This window comes from Arvicanthis niloticus, chromosome 3, assembly GCF_011762505.2.
Source record: "Arvicanthis niloticus isolate mArvNil1 chromosome 3, mArvNil1.pat.X, whole genome shotgun sequence".
Classification (NCBI taxonomy): Eukaryota; Metazoa; Chordata; class Mammalia; order Rodentia; family Muridae; genus Arvicanthis; species Arvicanthis niloticus.
Window position 1 is genome coordinate 137,976,224 of NC_047660.1, and position 20,928 is coordinate 137,997,151.

Below are 20,928 nucleotides of genomic sequence, written 5' to 3' on the forward strand. Positions count from 1 at the left end.
GAGCCGGGGGTCGGTGCAGGGTGGAGACCGGGCCCCAGCGTACCCCGGCATTGCGGGCGGGATGGGTCTGTGCGAGTCCACGCTGCCCCAGGTGGGCAGAGCTTTGAGGCCCCAGGAGAAGGGTAACGACGTGGGGTCGATGGTTTACATGGGCAACGGAAAGGGGAGGAGGGCAGGTATCCCCACCACCTGGGTGTGCACACCAACCCTTGCACATCAGGAACGCAGCTGCGCATGCTCCCGCCCCACCATTGGTTGATCCCTTTGGACTATAACTTGAGTAGAGGAGCCAGTGTCGGAAAGGAAATGGAAAGTACAATTCTTGGGAGAGGAATCAGAGCGAGGGGGCCTGAGGGATGCGAAGGAGTTGGTTAAGCAGAGCAAGGGAGGCACAGACATTGAACCTGAGAGGGATGAGATAGGCTGATTCCATGACAGGCTTTACAGAACCATAAACTACTGACTGCACAGATACGTCTAGTAGCTGAGACATTCATTTCTTCACTTTCGGGGAGTGCATCTTGAGTTACAGGCTGGCTAGGAAGACCAAATCGAGTTGAAAGGAACAAAGAACCAAGGCTGACTGTGGAGGAGAGGAAAGGGCAGAGAAGCTTTATCCCAACTCAGGGGTTGTATGACTAGAGGCACAAGCAGGTAGGATAGAAAGGACCACATGGTGGGTGGAGCAGGGTGCTACTGGGTGAGTTTGAGGGCCTTCCTCTTTCATTTTCTGTAAAATGGGATGATGGAGTCACTAAGGCATTTCATGGAGGTCTGTGCAAATGACCTATGGCCTGCTCAGGAAAATCCCAACAGAGGGATCCTTCAGTTTGAGGCCAGGATCTCTTGTAGACTCGCACTAGTCACTTGCTCTCTTCCCTGAACACCATAGATATTCTGAGGTATCCCCTGATCATCTTTGTGGTGGGGGGGCCTGGCTGCGGGAAAGGGACCCAGTGCAGAAACATGGCTATGAAATACGGCTTAAACCACGTGGAGCTGGGCCAGCTGCTGCGGGAGGAAGCTCAGAGAAACACCCAGAGGGGCCGGCAGATCCGGGACATCATGCAGCAGGGACTCCTGGTCCCCACGGTGAGAGTTCACAGGAAATGGGAGGCAGACGCCAGGGTCTCCTGGCCTCGCCCACTGCCTTGCTCTGCTAACACTGTTCTTATCTGATAATGCTATGATGATGTGATGTAAGAGTTAAGGACACTGGCTGCTCCTGCCCAGAACCTGGGTGTGTTTCCCAGCACACAAATGACCACTCACAGCTGTCTGTTAACTCGATTTCCAGGGTTCCTGCCATTCTATTCTGGCCTCAGGGCTCTGCACACACTCACACATGTATACAGACATACATGTAAGCAAACACTCGTACAGATAAGGCTAAAAGAAATGCCACTGGCCTAGCATGCTCAAAGTCCTGGGTCCCATCCCCAGCACTGCAGGAACTGGGTGCGCCCGACACATCCTTGACTATATAGACAGTGCAGTCCATGCCAGGCGCCAGAGATGGCACAGTTGCTGAAGACACTCTGCAGCCAAGCCTCACGGCCTGAATCAGTCCCTGAGCTGACTCCTGTGAATGGCACAACTAGATAAATAATAAAGAGATCTTATAACTTTTTTTTTTTTTTTTAGATCTAATAAAATTTTAAGAGTCTAGCCTGGCCAGGCAGTGGTGACACGAATCTTTGATCTTAGCACTTGGGAAAGCAGAGGCAGGAGGATTTCTGTGAGTTTGAGGCCTGCCTGATCTACAGAGAGAATTAAAGATAGCCAGGGCCACACAGAAACCCTGTTTTAAACTACCTCTTCCTCACAAGAAAATTTTTAGCCTGGGATATGTCAGGGTCTATATCAGGTATGGCAGAGGGGGATGACAAGGAAGGGAGGAAAGGAGGGAGGGGAAAAGAAAGCCAGATGAACACCTGTCATCCTCAGACCTGAAAGGCTGAGGCAGGAGGATGGGAAATTTGAGGTCACCCTGGGTTACATAGACCCTAAGTAAATAAATTACTTTAATCACTACTGTACGCACAATCTGCACACCCACATATTCAATGACCCTACTGAGAATGTCCAGGAAGCAAAATGCTGAGCAGGGACACACTTCTTACCCTACACAGCAAAGTATAGCTGTTTATCTAGAATTAGATGGATGGTGTGTCAGGTAGTATAAGCTGTCTGATAGAGTCTTAGACTATCTGATGGGCAGAGTGGGGCAAGCCTGTCACTCAGGAAGATGGAGACAAGAAGATGGGAGGTTCAGCTCAAGGTCACTGGACTTGGTGGCACACCTTTCATCCCAGCACCCAGGAGGCAGAAGCAAGAGGATATCTGAGTTTAAGGACAGTATGTTTTCAACGAGCCTAGCTATGTGGGACTTTGGCTCTAAAACAAAGTATGGGGAGTCTGAGCACCTAGTTCAGAGAGCAAGGGTTTGCTTAACATTTTGTGAGGCCTTGGGCTCAGTATGTGGGTGTATAGGGGTTGGGGGCAAAGGAAAGAAAAGGCCAAGCACTCAGGAGGCAGACACAGAGAAGTCTCTGAATTCAGGGCCAGCTTGAGCTACATGCCTAGTTGCTGGGGAGGTGGCTCAGCTGTTACAGAGACTTAACTGCTCTGTAGACCTGGGTTCAGCTCTCAGGCAGCTCACACCGGCCTGTAAATCTAGCTCCCGGGACTTGCATCTTTGGCCTCTAGGGCACCTGCATGCACCTGAATGTATCTACACACAGACGTACACACAATCAGAAACTTCAAATTATTTTTAAAAGATGCAAGCAGAGAGGAAGCCAGTGATTAGGATGCTGGGTCCTGTTTCCTGTCTTACAGGAGGAAACTGGATGATCTTCATAGCCCCTGACCTTTTGGGAGGGGCGGACCCTGAGTCCATGCCCTTTCCTTCCCAGGGTTTCATTCTGGACATGGTCAGTGACAACTTGTTGTCTTATCCAAAGAGCCGCGGCTTCCTCATCGATGGCTTCCCCAGAGAGCTGGAGCAGGCCAAAGAGTTTGAGCGGATTGTGAGTGACCTGATCCCCCAGAGCCAGAGAGCCCTTGGGTGTGTGTGCTACGTGAGCAGAGGATTCAGACTACCCTCTCCCTACTCTGCATAAAACCCTAGTGGATGGATATGGGGGGACCTGAGGCTGGGAGATAGGACCTTCCTTCCTCTCCTGATCCCCACTCCCATCTCCCGATTCCTTCAGATTTCATATAGCCTAGGCTGGTCTCAAACTCCTTAACGTAAGAGAGGCTGACCTTGAACTACTACTCTTCTTGCCTTCACCTCTGGGGTGCTGAGATGGCAGGGCTGTGCTGCCACACTTAGTATATATGCTGAGGATGGAAGCCCGGGCTTCAGGCATGCTGGGCGAGCCCTCTAACTACTGTGCTCTGCCCAGCCTGCACATGCAATTTCTTTTCTGCATTAATAATGGCCAGAAGCTGAGCATGAAGGTACATGCTTGTGACCCCAGCACTGGAATCCTGTGAGGCCGGAGGATTGTGATTGCTGGGCCAGCCTGAGCCACATTTGGAATTCAGCTGGGAATTCCATAAAAAGACCCTGTTTCAAACAATACACATTGAACAAGGCCCACATGCTGGCTGACCTCTGGCCGCCACACTCACAGACACATGCATGAAGAAATCGGGATGCTGATGGTGCAAACCTATAAAAGATTACAGAGGGTGAATTTATCCATGCAGAGTGTTGCCAATGGGCTTAGGAAGCATTCACACTGCTGTTGCCATGGGGATGTGCAGGACCCACGTTTCCAAGCCAGTAGGGTTTATGGGAAGCTGAGAGCTGTGTTGCAGAAGCTGCCTCCCAACCCCCACCTTGCTTAAATATTGGTCACAATTTCTTTTTTTCTTTCTTTTTTGGTTTTTTTGAGACAGGGTTTCTCTGTGTAGCCCTGGCTGTCCTGGAACTCACTCTGTAGACCAGGCTGGCCTCGAACTCAGAAACCCGCCTGCCTCTGCCTCCCAAGTGCTGGGATTAAAGGCGTGCACCACCACCGCCCGGCGGTCACAATTTCTTAAAATGTAAAACTGTGTAACCCAAAGGGAACTGTGAGCTGGGAGTCAAAGTGGAGCAGTAGCCTCGGTTACATGTTACACTCAGCCAGAGTGTTTCATGTAGCCCAGGGTAGCCTCCATCTCTTAAGTATCCAAGAATGACCTTGAGCTGAGAATGCTCCTGCCTCCACCTCCCTGGTGCTGGGATAATAGAAGGGAGACAGCACTGTCCAGCTGTCTTCCTTCTGTTTCGTGCCGTTTCTGGAGACGGTATCTCTTTATGTAGCCAGGCTGGCCTGGAAGTCCCTGCAGCCCTCCTGAATTCTAAGAAAACAGGCACACCATAGCAGGCCGGACAGGTGACAGTTAATTTCTTGCTTTTTGTTTGTTATTTTTTAAAGATTTTATTTATTTATTTATTTATTTATTTATTTAATATATGTGAGTACACTGTTGCTCTCTATAGACATCCCAGAGGGCACTGGATCCCATTACAGATGGTTGTGAACCACCATGTAGTTGCTGAGAATTGAACTCAGAACCTAGTTAACCACTGAGACATCTCCCCAGCTCCAGTTCAGTTCCTTGCTTTTTGATATTTCTTTTCTTTTCTTTTTTTTTTTTTTTTTTTTTTTTTTTTGGTTTTTCAAGACAAGGTTTCTCTGTGTAGCCCTGGCTGTCCTGGAACTCACTCTGTAGACCAGGTTGGCCTCGAACTCAGAAATCCGCCTGCCTCTGCCTCCCAAGTACTGGGATTAAAGGCGTGCGCCACCACCGCCCGGCTTGATATTTCAATTTATACATGTGTTTTGCTTGTATACATGTATATCTACCACAGATATGCCTGGTGTGAACATGGCATCAGATCCTCTGGAACTGGACTTGGGATACTTGTGAGCAATCATGTGTATGCTGGGAGTGAAATCTAGGTCCTCTCCAAGAACAAGTACTCTATCCCCAAGTCACGTAGCTGCCCTAACTGTGCATGCAGCTGTACGTGCAGCTGTATGTGCAGCTGTACGTGGGTACATGGTGCACCCTATGATATACACACAGAAACTTTTTCTTTTTGAGATGGGGTTTCTTTGTATAGCCCTGGCTCTAGAACTGACTCTGTAGACCAGGCTGGGCTCGAACTCAGAGATCCACCTGCCTCTGCCTTCTAAAACTGGCATTAAAGGTGTGTGCCACCTCTGCCTAGCTGGTTTTTTGGGTTTGTTTGTTTGTTTGTTTGTTTTGTTTTGTTTTTCGAGGCAGGGTTTCTCTGTATAGCCTTGGCTGTCCTGGAACTCACTCTGTAGACAGGCTGGTCTCGAACTCAGAAATCCACCTGCCTCTGCTTCACAAGTGCTGAGATTAAAGGCGTGCACCACCACCGCCTGGCTAGTTTTTTGGTTTTTAAGTGAGAGTCTGGGTGTGTGTGTTCAGGGATGCAGTCTGTAGACACTTTGCTTTCTTAGGTTGTGAGATGCATATGGATATGCTGGCTTTGGCTCATAAAGCAGTCCTACATCCAAACATGTCATGAAGCTCAGACTTAAAGCAGTAGGTGGGGCCTGCTAGAGTTCGCAGCAGGTAATGGGTGCTTGTATCCAAGCCTGAGGACATGAGTCTGAGTCCTGAACCCACATGCTGGAAGGAGAGAACTGACACCTGCAGGGTGTTCTCTACCTCCACACATGCACTAACATGTCATAACGTGTGTGACATGGACAGAGTAGATACATGTAAGTAAAATATTTAGGGAAGAAATTTGCACCTGTACTGAACACATACGAACTTGCTTTGACAATAAGCACTGTGGCTGTTTTGTCAGGTGCTCTGAGTCATCTCCAGCGAAAGTGGAGAACGTGGGCAGCTGTAGGCAATTACAGACCCAGCATCCAGTGGGTCCTCTTATCGAGGGTGTCTGAACAATGTGGACAAGTAATTAGTGGTTGTAAGGAAATACCCATCTGCCAGCTTAGAGCCTATGGTCTCCATTCTGTGAGCAAGTGTCCAGGGCAAGCATCTTTATATAAAACAGGGCTGGACATCTGCCTTTAATCCCAGCATTCAGGAGGCAGAGGCAGGTTGATCTCTTTGACTTTAAGATCAGCCTGGTCCACAAAGTTCTAGGACAGCTAGGGCTCCAGAGAAGACTCCTGGTCTCAAAAATAAGATTTAAAAAAAAAAAGAAAAAGAAAAAGAAAAGAAAAGAGGGAGAAAGAGGAAGGGAGAAAGGAAGTAAGTAGCTGGAAAAATGGCTTAGTAGTTAAGAACACTCAATGACCTTCCAGAGGACGTGAGTTCAGTTTCCAGCACCCACTTACGTAGCCTCACGGGCACCCCCTGCTTTTGGTCTCTGTGGACACCAGCACTCTTGTGTAGCACACACCTATACATACAGGTTTAAAAAAAAAAAAAAAATCTTGAAAAAGGATGAAGGGAGACCAGCCAGTAAAAGTGTTTGCTACTAAGCCTGACACCTCCACCCCAAGTTCTAGCCCTGGAATCCACCTAAAGATGGAAGAGAGCAGACTTCCACAAAGCTGTCCTGACTTTCACACCTGCCTCCCCTCCTTCCAATAATAATAAAAGGATGAAATACTGGAATCATACATGCAGGTGCCACGACTGTTGGAGGGCCAGGCAGCAGGTGACTTTGCTGCCTATAGGGAGAGGCCATTGGATGGGGAGTGGGAGAGAGAACCTTCAGGCTCTATACCACTGAAAATCATTGGATGGGTGAGACTAGGCTCAGAGGACAGAGATTCACCTCCCATGTTTGAAGTCCTTGGCTCTATCCATCCCCAGGGCTTAGAAGTGTAGAAGTGAAACCTCATTTCTGACTCATTTGAGTCAGCTCAAGGCTGTGGGGTAAGGGACTTTGGTGGTGTCTCTGACCCCATTGGAAGCAAGAAACCAAGCATGGTGGTGCATACCCTTTATCACAGCACTGAAACTGGGGAGGTGAATCCCTGATCAGGGATTCAGGGTCATCCTGGGCTTCATGAGACCTTGTCCAAAAAAAGAGCTGGGTAAAGGCAGCATATACATGGTTAATCCCAGCACCTGGGGAACAGAGGCAGGTGGATCTCTGAGTTCCAGGCCAATCTGGACAGTTTCAGGGCTGTATAATAAGACCCTATTTTAAAAAGGGGAAAAAAGGGTGTGTGTGTGTGTGTGAAATAAAAGGATTTATGCTGTCAGCACACAGGATGCTGAGGCAGGAAGAATGTTTGAGGCTAGATTTGGGTATATAAAATGATCTGGTCTCTAAATGAATAATAGTAAATAAGTAAAACAGAAAAGAACCTATCCAGTGTAGCTGTGCACACCTGTAACTCTAGCATCTGCCATTAGAGTTAGGAGGATCAGGAGTTCCGTGACAGCTGGGGTGATATGAGACCCTGTCTCAAAAAGTTAACCAAGGGGTAGAGGATATGGCTAGGTCAGCAAAGTGTTAACCCTGCAAATGTGTGAGCCTGAATTCCATCCCCAGAGCCATATAGAAAGCTGGGTGTGGTGCTTGATCTGAGCTCTTGGATGGGGGAGACAGGAGGATTCCTGGAGCTTACTAGCCAGCCAGCCTAGTCTATCTGTAGTTTCAGGCCAGTGAGACCCTGCCTGCCTCAAAACTAGGTTGCAGGCTGGGGAGATGGCTCAGCAGTCAAAAGCATCTATTGTGCCAGGCATGGTGGCATTCACCTTTAGTCCAAGCACTGAGGAGGCAGGTCTCTGCAAGTTCAAGTCACTGTCTCAAAAAAAAACCTAAAACAACAGAAATAGCTCCATAGACCAGGCTGGGCTTCGAACTCAGATCTTCCTGCCTCACCTCCGGAATGCTGGGATTAAAGGCATGAACCAAATATTCTTGGCTCAAGTGTTTAAGAGTGTACATTGCTGTTTGCAGAGGACTTGGAGTTCAGTTCTTAGCATCCATGTAGGCAGCTCACTACCTCTACTCCAGCTCCCAGGGACCTGATGGCCTCTTCTGGCCTCCATACAGACACTTTACAAAATAGACCAGAGAGGCCTGATGTCTACCCAGCCTCACGACCTCTTGGGAATAGATGCAAGACTCTCTCCTCAGGGTTCCTGTTGGTTGCTGCCTAGGTGGGCAGGGCCCCCAACATAGTCATAGTGTTTGACTGCTCCATGGAGACCATGGTGCGCAGAGTGCTACAACGAGGACAGGTGGAGCACCGAGCAGATGACTCAGAGCCGGCCATCCGCAAGCGCCTAGAGATGCACTACACCCTATGTGAGCCCGTCCTGACCTTTTACCAGCAAAAGAACCTTCTGCGATATGTGGGTACCCAGAAGTGAGCCCCAAGCCCCATTTAGCAAGCTTGGGATTTGCAATTGTGTCCAGTAAGAGATGGGGGGATGGCGGAATTCCATCTCCTTTGGGTGGCACAGGCTGAGGCCTCCAGTAGCCCAGGCTGGCCTTGAACTCATGTAATCCTCTTATCTCAGTCTCCTGAGCTCTAGAATGATAGGTGTGAGCCAGTGAATGTGCTTCGTTTCTGAAAGCTACAATAGGGTCCCCAACTGCCACCTGTGTAGCTGTGAAGCCCTGGGACTGCTCACACACATCTGGCTTAGCATATGCTGGGGTGGTTAGTGTCAATGGAAGATAAGGGACTTTGGCAGTGTCCTCATCCCTGTGGGAAGCAAGCATGGGAGACTGCATTCTGATCCTTGGACCCATGGGGTTTCACTCTTGCCCCATCCCCAAACCCACTGTCATAGGACATGGGATGGCACTAAATACAACAAACCTGCTTGTATCAGGGCTCAGCTCGAAGGGGCTGATCGAGCATACACAGCTCTTGCCATGGGCTGCATCTCTGATTTTTTTTTTTTTTTTTTCATCTCTGATCTTATATCTTCTCCCCTAGATATTGGCTGAAGAAGCTCCTGAAAGCATCTTTGCCAAGTGCTGTTCAGTCATTGAGAGTCTGCAGTGAGCTAGGTAGGACTGGGCCAACATCTGCCCTACCCTTCTCCACAGAACACAGGACCCAGACATGAGGTGGGTCCTTGGTGTTAACAGGGCAGACAAGGTACCTAGCACAGCTGGAGGGAAACCAACTTCACCTAGAAGTGGCAGCTGCTACTGCATCATGTGGACTTTGGTAATTATTCTAGCAAGGCACGGATTTGCAGTTTGAGGGCAGCTTTGGAGAATGGGGTCTCATTTCTGCTGGCCCACAAGGCCCCCACCTGGCTGGGGTTACTAAGCCACTGCACCTGGCTTCGGGGCTAGCACTTTTCACCTGTTATGCCATCTCCCTGGCTGATTCTGATCACAGAAGGAAACTTTTCAGGCTGCCACACTGCCTCAGACCCTCTGGCACCGTCCACTTTGTCCTGGGCATCACTCACCCAGGCCTGGCCTCTACTTTCCACTCAATGTTAGCCACATACACTCAAGTCAGGCCTGTGCCCCCAATGGGATGCTTACATGAGGCAATCCTTAGTGACCGGGGTGGCCATATCCATGGGAACATGAGCCCCAGGGATCCTCCTCAGTGCCTGGTTCCTCAGGTCCCAAAGGGAAAGTGCAGACAGCTAGGTAGGGCTCCCTGAAAGATAGGTGGTTTCAGGGACTGCACCCTAATCCATCCTCTCTACCCCGTGTACTGAAAAGAGAGGTGAGGAAAGCACGTGCCTGCAGACTGTCCTCTATCTAAAACTAAGACAAAATCCCCACAACTTCTCATCACCAGGGTTATGCTTCTAACACCTAAAGAGCAGCAGCCAGCATCTGCTTCGGAAGCCTACTTGAAGGGCAGAGGAGACAGACCAACAGGACACAGGGAGGTTTTGTTACCATTTATTTGTGAAGTTAAAAACGAGCGATAAAAAGTAAAAACTGCCATACAATTTTTTTGTTTTGTTCTCATTTTTTTCTCAGTTTATCTCATCTTCAACAGATGACAACGTACCAGGCCAGTCCTGGGGTTGGGGTGGGTACAGGGAGGAGCCAGGGAAGAGCGGGGGCAGGGAGAAAGAGAGACAGAGAGAGATGGGCAGGGCAGGAGGGGCCTGTGATACCCACACCTGGTCCAAGGAATGTTCCAACGCTAACTAAAAAAACAAAACAAAACAAAAAAACAATAAAACAAAACAAAAAAAAAACCCACACAAAAACAAAAAGCACTAGAAAAAAAAGAGGAAAAAGAAAAAGAAAAAAAAAAGAGAGATAGCAAGAGTGACTGTTTCTTTCCTTTTAAAAAGTTTATTTAAAAACAAGAATAGGGCCCCGGACAGTAGGGAGATAGTGAACCGCTTCCCTCAGAGGGTGGGCTCGGAGGCTGGGGGATAGAGATTTATATATTCTATATATATATCATTTTATAGGTTTTGTTCTGCTCTTTGTGATTTAATTTTTAAATTTTCTTTTTGGCAGAGGTTAAATTCTCGCTATTTTCTAAGGCTGGCTCAACATGAAGGATCCCGATTTTGGAAAGGAAAAAAGATGAGACACACAGAATGAGAGAGGAAACGCCTCAGCATGAAGGGGATCCCCTGCACCCTAGGCAGCCGTTGCTCTCTCGCCAAACCAATCAAATATAGAAACCAATAAAAGAAGCCCCCAAATGGAACAAAAATGGAGGAAAAAAATATTTTCACAGATGAAGTTCATATCCATTTGCTTCATTTGCCTGCAGAGAGGGAGAGACAGGAATGGTCATGGCAGGAGGGCGGCCTGGCTACAAGAGGCTGCGACTCCAGGCAGTGGGCCAAGAGGCCGGGCCCAAGTCCCCACAGGCTAAGCAGGGGACTGTGACTGTCTGTCTTGGGGACTCCACTGGCCAGACTGCTCCTTGGTGGAGGAGAAGCAGGAAGAGGAAGAGGAGGAGGAGAAGGAAGAGGAATCTGCAGCAGAAGCCAGAGGTGTGGAAGAGGGCACACAAGGGAGAAGTGCCAGGGGGAGGGGGACAGAAGAGGGAGGCGGCGGCTCGGCTCGGCGTCACAACATTCAGATCATGGTGTCCCCACAACACCCCTGTGAGGTAGGTTGGAAGGTGGCAACGATCATTATGCCCACTTCACAGACAAGACCGGGACACAGAGGCAAGCACACAGGAGATGGCCTCGCTAGGCAGGGAGGCCCAGTCCCCTCCGTGGGCTACCCTCCATCCCAGCAGAGCCAGGGCCGCCTGCAACACGCAGTTACTTGGACATGGGGGATAAAGATGGTGGCTTTTAAAAAAAATAAAAGAATAAAAAAAGAACAAAACCGAAAATAGTGATGCTGAGAAGGGGGAAAAAAATAGACATTTTCTTCCCAAGTGGCCAGATTTTGAGCGAGCGGGTTCAGCAACCAGTGTGGCACCCAGCACAGTCCCCACTTCCTGCCCCCACCCCGGGACACCCCAGCAGTTCAGAGTTCCACCTTTGCGGCCGGTGCCCCCAGCACCCGACAACGTCGCACCAACAGTGGCTACCGGAGGAGCCTCTTCCGTGAGCCTCTGCACCCATCGAGTGCTTCCCAGCGGCGGGGCTGCGGGGCTCTGGGAGACTCTGGCCACGCGCCCGAGGCTGGCATCAAGGGCACACCCCGCAGGGGAAAGGGTTTCCGGCGCTACCCACTAAGGCAGGATGGACGGTGGCCGGGGGTTGGAAGGAGAAAGGAGGAGGAGGAGGGTGGCAGTTCCCACTTGCCTGCTGCTGTCCCTGCTGGGTGGGAGGTGGCTGTGGGCCACCAGGGCCTGGGGTCTGTCCGTAGTAAGCAGCCTGCTGTCTGTAATACTCAGCCCAGGCGGCACTGTAGTCAGGCTGGGAGCCAGGGGGTGCTCCAGGACCCCCACCAGTGGCCACTTGTGCTGTTGGCAGAGAGGATAATGAGTGGCTGGCAGAAGAACCTACCCCCTGCCCCAGCAACCCCACCCCCCATCCCCACCCAGCAGCTTACCTTGCTTCTTGTAGTACTCCTCCCAGGCCTTGGTGTAGTCCTGCTGTGGGGGTGCCCCAGGCTGCTGGGGCTGCTGGCCTGAGGAACAGGGTAGGGTGTCAGGGCAACTGGACCCTGTGCAGGATTTCCCACTGCTTGCCAGAACTGAACTTACCAATTTTTTTGTAATACTCTTCCCAAGCCTTGGTGTAGTCTGATTGGCCAGTGGGTGGAGGCTGGGGGGGCTCCCCCTGTGCAGGTGGGGCTGCAGGGGCTGGGGCAGGGCCTGGCACAGGACCTGGGGGTTGCTGGTAGTAGTGGGAGTAGTAGGCAGCCCAGGCAGCATTAGGGTCTGTAGCCGCTGCTGCAGCTTTGTCTACAGGAAGAGATGTTGGTTGAGGAAGGGCACAGTAGTTAGCCTTGTGTCACTCCCCAAATTTCCTATGTGGTGTTGACACTTACTTGGGTCGTGAGGGGCAGGTGGTTGCCACTGGGGGTAGGTATTGCCCCAGCCCTGAGGTGGGTATTGGTGAGGAGGGGGACCACCAGCACTGCTGAGAGAGAGAGAGAGAGAGAGAGAGAGAGAGAGAGAGAGAGAGAGAAAGGGCCGTGAGAACTGGTTCCAGGATGTAAAACAGAAGACCTTACCGACAAAGCTAACAGGGCTGACAACCAAGACCAAGGTCAAAGGCAGCGGAGTCTCATGGCACCTATCACACAGGGCTGCCTGCACACAGCCCAATAAAAAAGGGAATGTCCCTCTTTTTCCAGGCCCCACAACACTAAACGCAACCCAGGAGCTAAGGAGTACTCACTGTGGGGGTGCCCCTGGAGGCCCCTGGTTGAAGGGTCCAGGGTTGAAAGGCCCCATGGGTCCAGCAGGGCCTGGTCCCCCAGGGCCTGGTCCAACTGGGCAGAGGGGACCCTGAGGGAGAAAGTGGCAGCTGCAGTGAGCTATCCAAAGGGGAGAGGGCACCTTCACCAGCACCAGTGAACCTACCTCTATCTTCTCCTCAATGAGCTGCTTTGCATGGTCAATCTGCTGAGGTGAGCCTCGGATGACAAACAACTTGAAATTGGGGTCCCCATTGGGTGGCAGCTGCCGAGATATTTCCACAAAGGCGCCTGTCTGCTGGTTAATGGCCTTCACATTCTCCCCGCCTGTGGGACCATGGTTAGTGAAGGGCTGGCAAGTGCAGACAGAGCCAGGCAGGGAAAGGGCAGAGCCTTAGGGACTCACCTCGGCCAATGACCAGCCCACATTTATGGGTAGGAATGGAGAAAGTCATCTCCCCTCCAGGAGGGCCCCAGTTGCCTTGGCCTCGGCCCCGGCCCCTGCCCCCAGGGGGCATGCCAGGGGCCCCTGGAGGACCTGGGGGCCCACTCCGAAGACTCTGGAGGAGGTCATTGATGATCCGGGCGGCGTGTTCACACCGATCTGGAGGCCCCATGATGTGAGCAATCTTCTCAGGGCCGGTCCCGTCATCTGACATCCACACCAAGAAATAGATACTACTCAAAGCCAAGCCAAGCTCCCTCAAAGGCAGCTCCTCTGATTTGCTGTCTCCATGTGGACAAGCAGGAAGCTTGTCCACACTCAAGAGTAACAGCTTGATCATCTTCCCACCTCCGAGGTCTACAGAACTAACTAAGCAATCTTAGAGAAACTGGTTCCAGAAAAGCAACTGACAGGAACCGGGTACCAAACCTCTGCAGGCACTGAGGGCCTATAAGAGCTGGGGGATAGCACCAGTGCCTGAGCCAAAGCGGTGCCCAGCCCTCACCTTGCTTGAACTGGATGCGCACACCAGCATCATTCTGGATCTTCTTGATCATCTCTCCACTCCGGCCAATGACTACACCAACTGAATGCCTGGGTACAGGCACCTGGGAGGTAGGGAGGCATAGGGTCACCTGGTGTGCCCCTAGCTCTGCCCTGCTCCCAGCTGCCCACCTCCCTAGAGTGTTTGCACTCACATCAATGCCTCCGCCAACTCGAGATCCGTATTCATTGCGGTCCCCAAAGCCACCTTGGTCACGTTCTCGCAGGATGTCCATCACCATCTCACAGGCTTGCTGTGAACATACCATGCTGAGCAGTGGGAACAGGCAAGTGTGCTGCCACTGCACCCACCTCCTGGCACCTGCAAGGGTCTCCTACATCCCTGTAGAGCTGCAAAATGCCTTAGAGGAGGCTGCTGCTGGCAATAGCCAGGCAAGGCTGGACAGTAAAACTGTTCAGAGTCTATGCTTTCTGGGAGCTCACCTGTACTTTGTATGGGTCTCCGATAATCCGCAGTGGCTTGTCCACATTTGTGTTCTGAGAGCCATCCTGAATTAAAATCATCTTCACCCCGGCCCGCTCCTGCAATGTAAGAGCCTGTCAGAGGCAGTCTCGGGGATGCTGGAGAATGTGGGAGACTAGTGCTTTGGCCTGTGTACACACCTGTAGCTGCTTGATGGTCTCTCCACCCTTGCCAATGACCAGGCCAGCCTTGCCAGCAGGGATCATGATCTCCTGCACTGTGCCATTCTGACCCCCATTGGCATTGTCATGGAACTGTCCTGGGGGGCCCCCACGGCCTCGAGACACGATGTCATCCAGCATCATCTTTGCCTTTCTGGGAAGATAACAGGGGTGGCACTGAGTGTGTGCATTTGGAGCACACCCAGCTCAGTAAGTTATCTGGCAGGTGCAAAGGACCTGGGGCTGTTTGAGATTGGTGAGATGTGGGTGTCAAATTGCCCACAAAGATCTAGGGAGAGGTCTGGTGGGAAGGACACAAATAGATGTCACTAATGTCTGCAGGAAACCCAGCTGGGGACTTACTGGACAGACTCAGGTGCTCCAGTCAGAGACACGCTGCGCTCAGGGAGGCCACCACTATCTGCAAAGAAGAGGGGCTCAGTGCAGAGAGGGCTGCTGCAGTAGGGACAGGAGACTTCCAGAACAACCTGCAGCCCTCTCCTACAAATCATTTCACCGCAAGCCATGAGAAACTAGGAAGGCTGCTTCTTTAAAACCCAGCGGGGGAAGACAGAACTTAGGAGGTACACACACATGCAGAGCGTCCCTCCTAGCACCCAGAGGCCAAGGCAAGATAGATGGTGAGGAAAAAGGGGAGACTCTAGAAATTAGCTCAAGATTACTCTTAACAACACCCAGGACCCCAGCTCAAATGTAAAGGAAGTCCCCATGTACATGCTCCACAGGAACAGAACCAAGCAGCCTGAGAGCCTGCCATTTTGCTTTCTGCAGCACTTTAAGGTGACACCATAGAGCCCGCCACCTGGAAAGTGGTGCCTCCATGCCCATGCCCATGCCCATGCCCATATATTCCCTCAGACCACCCCAAATGCAAAGAGGAAGAACAAGGGTAGGCACATGGCTCAGGGAGCAAAGGTGCTTATCACCAAACCTGATAACCTACGCTCAGCATCTGGATTCCATATGATGGGGAAAGAGCTAACCTCTGAACTTCACATGTGCCATGACAGGTGCATGCCCCCACACACACATAAAAAAATAAGTACAGTAGAAATATTGAGCCGGGCATTGGTGGTGCACGCCTTTAATCCCAGCACTTGGGAGGCAGAGGCAGGAGGATTTCTGAGTTCAAGGCCAGCCTGGTCTACAGAGTGAGTTCCAGGACAGCCAGGGCTACACAGAGAAACCCTGTCTCAAAAAACCAAAACCAAAACCAAAACCAAACCAAAACAAAACAAAAAAAGAGCTATTGCCCCCGCAGACCTGCACCTGTACTTCTGCAGGAAGTATCCACCCAGCAGAGCCAGCTTTGCCCTGGGGTCCCAGGCAACTTCACAGATGGAGGAAGGCCATACCTGGTGAGATCTGCACTTTGCAGCCTGAGTCCTGCTGGATCTTGTTTATCTGCTCACCACCTCTGCCAATGACTGGATGGAAAGAAAAGAAAGGCAAAGGCTGAGTAAGGGCACCCAAACCAAGGCTCCCCACCAGTAGTCCCTTGGACACCATCACACAGAAATCCCCTTGGCCAGAGGCAGCCAGCCAGGGGCTCTCAGGCCCCCACCCGCATCAAGGGGGCCCACACTCACTCAAGCCCACCATGCCGTCCGGAACCCTATATTCTTCTGTCATTGAGGTCCTGTGGGGAGAGACACTCAACATCAACCTCCAGCTAGAGGAGACCCACATAGCTTTAGAAATAAGGGCCTGGTAGCCCTTTGAAGCTCCAGGCCTTTTGCTGCACACCCTGCTATTACATGAAGGGCAATGGCTTCAGGGCCAGAGAGTCTACAAGTGTCCCATGGCAATCCCATTTCCTTAAGTGAGAAACACTTGAATTTGGTTTTGGAAACAGAATTCCATAAAGCTCAGGATGGCTTTGAATTCCTGATGCCTCTGCCTTAACTTTCCACAAGGTAAGATGATAGATATCTATCACCTTGCCTGTTTTTTTGTTTGTTTTGAGGCAGGGCATTTGGAAAGGAATCTAGGGTGAGTGCTCTATTGACTAAGTTACAGCTTTCCCACCTTATACATTTTCATACCACACTGACAGTCCACAGATCAGTAAAAAGGGGGCTGTCACATAGTTCATCTCATTCTCCAGTTAGTAATTATTGTACTTCATGAAACTACAGACTCATTCAAAGAAAACCAGTGGCCTATCTCAACAACCTAGTCATATTCACCCCAGGCCATCTGAGGCAGCCAAATAGCAGCATACTCCACAGGTTCTAATCACCTGGGGAGCATTTGACCACTCACAGTCAGTGCTGAACCATGTTGTTACAATGTGGCCATTGTAACAACATGGCCACATTGTAACAACCTCCCCCCCACAGAGCACACTCAGGGAAACAAGGGCACCCCTTTCCTTGCCCACCAGCATCCCCTGGCCCCAGAGATGCCTCCATGCCAGTCCCTAAAACACAGACAACAGGCGCCAATAAACAGCTTACCTGGGGGGAGGATGGATGGGTCCCAGTTGAGAACCAATCGCTGGGAAGAGAAATTCAAAGCAGAGTCTAGCTTAGCATCTGTCTGGGCTCCTCAACCCCAACCCATGATGCCCCTGCTTGCACACACCCAGTGGACTTACAGTCTCCCTGGGAAGCCAGTTTCTTGCTGTCTGGCTGGTCTGTGGATGAGAGAGTCTGTCAGATGTGACAACACCCACCCACACTGCCTCAACCCCAAAGCTGGTGCAGCATGTTCTAGGCATGGTCACCACCAGTACTGCATGACAGCCCAGACAGAAGGTTAGAAGGCGCTGGCCAAGAAAGGGGCAACATGCCCAAGTGATTCACCAGCTCAGAGTTGACAAAGTTCACTATTAACACATGAACATTATTAACATCACAGGGTCCTTCCAGATTAGAGTCAGACTTGCCCAGGAAACAAATGTCCTGCTTAAGAGCTACCTTGTGCCCTGTGTCAGTCTCTAACAAGGAAGGAACAATCTTGAGAAGCCACCACTCTACCCAGTCACAAACCTGACTTCTTTCAGCTATCTTGATACTTAAGAGTAGAAGACGGAACAAAAGCTGGGCTGGCTCCCCTGTCTTGAAGCCCCAATGGGACAAAATGCTACTCAGCCCCAGGCCTCACTCTCAGGTGAGAGCCAGCTCTCAGAGCCTCCAACCCGCCCCCTTCACCATCAGGAGTTACCTCCATCTTCCAGCTGTCTCTTTTGGCCCCCAAAACCAAAATCAGGAGTGTTGTTATTCACGGTGGTAGCAGCATCACCTCCGATTTTGGCTGCAATCTAGAGTGAGGTAGAAGCAGAGATGAGTTACCATCCCAAGCAACTCTCAAGTTCATCTCTAGCCTTGGTTTGGAGTGGATCTTCCTGATTTTGAGGAGTGTGGGCATACACACTCTGGAAGCTTTTATGAATGTCTCCCCAGTTTTCTAAGAACTGCAGGCTCCTTGTCCCCATTATTGTCAGGACCTATGCCCATAACATATGTCTATGTTCCTTTTGTAGTGCAAAAGGAACAGCTGAGGAGGAAAGGGATTCCTGGACCACCTAAGTGACCTGGACAGCAAACAGGACTTCAGTGTGGTCCTTTCAACTTTCCTGTCTCTTACCCTAGACATCTTTACAAAAACATCCTGAGACATCTCAACCAAGCTTCTACCTTCAAGGCACCTGACATCCCAGTATGACCATAACAAAAGCCCCTTTGGGGCACAAGCTGAGTTTCAAGTGCACAGAGAACATATTCACATCACCCCTAAACCAGCAAACACATCCCAAATCCTGAACTCAGGACCTGGCCTACTCCATTACAAAGACCAAGAACAAAACAAACAGAACACCAACCAACCACCACAACAAAGAACAACCCCAAAAAACCCGTGCTTACCCCTGACAGACAGTGTCACCCCAACTGACAGCACTCACTTCCCCATGGGAAGCTGCCTCTTAAGACATTTTGGGGGATGACCAGAAAAAGGGCATGCTAATGCCCAGCCCACCTTGGAGGAAGGCAGAGATGATGATGAAGACAGCAGTAACCCAATGGGTCTCCCACCTACGGAGGGGCCAGTCCTTACCCCAAAGGCCTTGAGACAACCCCAGGATACCAGCATTTGCAGTAAGCCTGGCCTGTCCAACTTTCAGAACTGACCTGAGTGGGGTTGTGAGCAAAGGTAAGTCACACTAGCACATAACACTTCTATATGCTATCATCAAAACAAGTCATGTTCCCAAAGGGAAACAATTCTTTTGAATTCAAACAGTAAAAAGTAGGCTCCCATCCACCTTTCCCACCTCACTCCAAAGCCCAGGCTCTCTAACAAAGGGTTCTCTCTTCACCATCCAGATCCAACAAAAAGGACTTCTCCCAGCCCCTTACCAAATCCCTTCAGGAGAAGGTACAAAAATGGGATGCATTGGGAGACCTGTTTAGATATGAAACTAAGAATAACGGTGTGTAAAGCAAGATCCTCTAAAAGGTAGTTATTGAACTTCTGAGTGGGTGCAAACGTGCTAAAATGCCCCCCCCCCCCCAATATGGTCAGGCTCAGTTCCTGTGCAAACACTCAGTCTTGGGAACTAATATGTTCTGAGCCCTCATATCTCTGAATAATGACCTTCTAGCACAATGCAATGCAACTTTTACAACCCTGAGAAGCATGTGGACACCCTAAGATTCCAAGGGCTCAAAGAGGGTTCTCACAGCATCTCTGACCCCATCCTTCACGAACTCAGGAATAGCTCTTACTGACCTGCCTCATGAGTTCTAAGGGGGTGCCTAAGTGCAAACCCGGGAGCGATTCTTGGGGACATCCTCTTAACATTCAAGCTCGGGCCTTTGGAAAACCAGGAGACCTCTCAAAATCACAAACACTCCTCGAACTTTAGTGGTCCTCAGAATATAAGCTCTCATGTCCTGAATGCAAATAAACGGTGCAAGCTCGGGGGTGGCTCTTGGGGACACTGTCCCAGACTGCAACCTTTGTGGGTTCTAGAGGAATCCTCTAGTACACCCAGGGAAAAAAAAAATCCTAGGAGCTCCAGGGCTGCAACCCTACTGTTGCAATAGAGAAGACCTGGTGCAAGTACAGGGGTGGGTCTCAGGGACCCCAAAGGCTGCAAGCCCTGGTATCCTAAGAGGACTCGTCCAGCGCAAAGTCTAGTTTTCCGAGATCCTCCTTCAGGTACCGGTACCCTTAACTCCACGCATGTAAAGGGTCACCCTCGTACCGTGACGGCCCCAGACTCCCCGCCCCGAGCCCGCCGCCCACGTGACCCTCCCGCGACCCCGCGCGCGCCGCCGCCCCCTCCCCCGCGCGCGCACGCGCCCTCGCGGCCCCCTCACCTGGCGGGCCCGCTGCACGGCGTCGGCGAAAGCGTCCTTGCGGATCCCAGGGCCGCCGCCACCGGGAGGCTGTGAGGGGCCCCCGGACGCGCCTCCTCCACCCGGGCCGCCGCCGCCAGGGCCTCCGCCGCCCCGGTCTCCCGCGCCCGGCGGGCCCGGCGGAGGGCCTCCTCCCGCACCCGCGGCTCCTCCTCCTCCGCCAGCGGGAGGCGGTGGGCCGGGCGGGGGACCTCCGGTGCTGTAGTCCGACATGGCGCGGCGGGGACGGGCCTGGTGCGGAGGCTTCAAGCTGAGGAGGCGGCGGCGGCTCAACGCGGGAACAAGGCCTCGCTCCACACGGCCGCGGAGCACGATGGGAAGCCAGCGGCTGGGAAGGCGACGAGTGGGGGGGGGGGGGAAGAGGAGCACCTCCTCCCGCCGCCGGCTTGACGGACGGCGTGGATCAGCCAATAGGATACGGTTATCACTATACGCCCGCCAATCGTGGGCCGTAAATCCGGGCGACCAGTCAGAGTACCGGAAGACGCAGGGGGCGGGAGGCGCGGTGTGACTGACGACTATAGGACTCAATAAACCCAGGGCTGCTGGCACTGGGCGGGCAATTGGAAGTCACGCGAGAGGTAAGGAGGCCCAATGAAGCGTGAGTTCCACATTCTTGGGGCGGCTCTAGGATGAGAATGATGGTTCAGATCAGTCACGTGGAGTTGGGGGCGGAGCTTATGAAAGTTCTCTAAGATGAGCTGGGCGGGCGCTCGGCGAGATAGTCGTAAACACCAGCTAATGAATACACTTAGGAGGCGTTGCTTGTTAAGATTGGCAGTCATTTAACCCAGTCCCTGAAGCGTTCTGGATGCGCTTGGATTTGGACGTGACGACTTTTCTCAGAATCCATGGCCGTCTGACTTCTGAGCCAATGGCTGAGCGACAAGGACAAGCGTTCAATGATTGACCCCTCCATGGACAAATAGCAGCAACCGAAGTTATAGTGCTCTCTTTTGATGAGAGCCAGTGAAAGTGCATCTGCATTGGGGTGGAACCGGCTACCAGACGGCAAGAGCGGATTAGTGGGTGCAGAAGTGAATGGCAGGGGACGTGGGAGGTGGTGATCTGCTGCCGGAACTATGAACTGACCTTAAGTCAGCGCCCCAGCGGCCTGGCTTGGGGAGGCCTTGCACGTGCCCTGCTCGAATACT

At 51.6% G+C, this 20,928-nt stretch overlaps 2 protein-coding genes across 6 annotated transcripts; one reads left to right on the top strand and one right to left on the bottom strand.

The window, feature by feature from the left end:
* The first annotated feature begins 85 nt into the window (after positions 1–85).
* LOC117705495 (adenylate kinase isoenzyme 1) lies at positions 86–10,179 on the top strand. 5 transcript variants are annotated; one of them, XR_013109590.1, is made up of 6 exons: positions 86–1,092; positions 2,919–3,032; positions 8,131–8,325; positions 8,919–8,992; positions 9,074–9,155; positions 9,750–10,179. XR_013109590.1 is itself a non-coding variant. In XM_034498188.2 (5 exons), exons 1-4 carry the CDS (start codon positions 967–969, stop codon positions 8,985–8,987), a joined length of 504 nt encoding a protein of 167 aa, XP_034354079.1. In that variant the 5' UTR covers positions 86–966; the 3' UTR covers positions 8,988–8,992; positions 9,750–10,179. The 5 variants fall into 5 exon arrangements, 2 of the variants coding, with proteins under 2 accessions (XP_034354079.1, XP_076788151.1); XR_013109589.1 differs by having other exon boundaries at positions 86–3,032; XM_034498188.2 differs by lacking the exon at positions 9,074–9,155.
* Positions 9,843–20,113, bottom strand: Khsrp (KH-type splicing regulatory protein). The gene is made up of 18 exons (XM_034498169.2): positions 19,736–20,113; positions 17,577–17,673; positions 17,008–17,046; positions 16,868–16,907; positions 15,998–16,047; positions 15,764–15,835; positions 14,751–14,808; positions 14,367–14,541; positions 14,187–14,285; positions 13,898–13,996; positions 13,705–13,807; positions 13,161–13,406; positions 12,921–13,081; positions 12,736–12,845; positions 12,383–12,471; positions 12,096–12,296; positions 11,942–12,019; positions 9,843–11,852 (listed from the first exon to the last, which is right to left on the bottom strand). The coding sequence occupies exons 1-18, from the start codon at positions 19,985–19,987 to the stop codon at positions 11,575–11,577; spliced, it is 2,247 nt and encodes a 748-aa protein (XP_034354060.1). The 5' UTR covers positions 19,988–20,113; the 3' UTR covers positions 9,843–11,574.
* Positions 20,114–20,928: the final 815 nt, after the last annotated feature.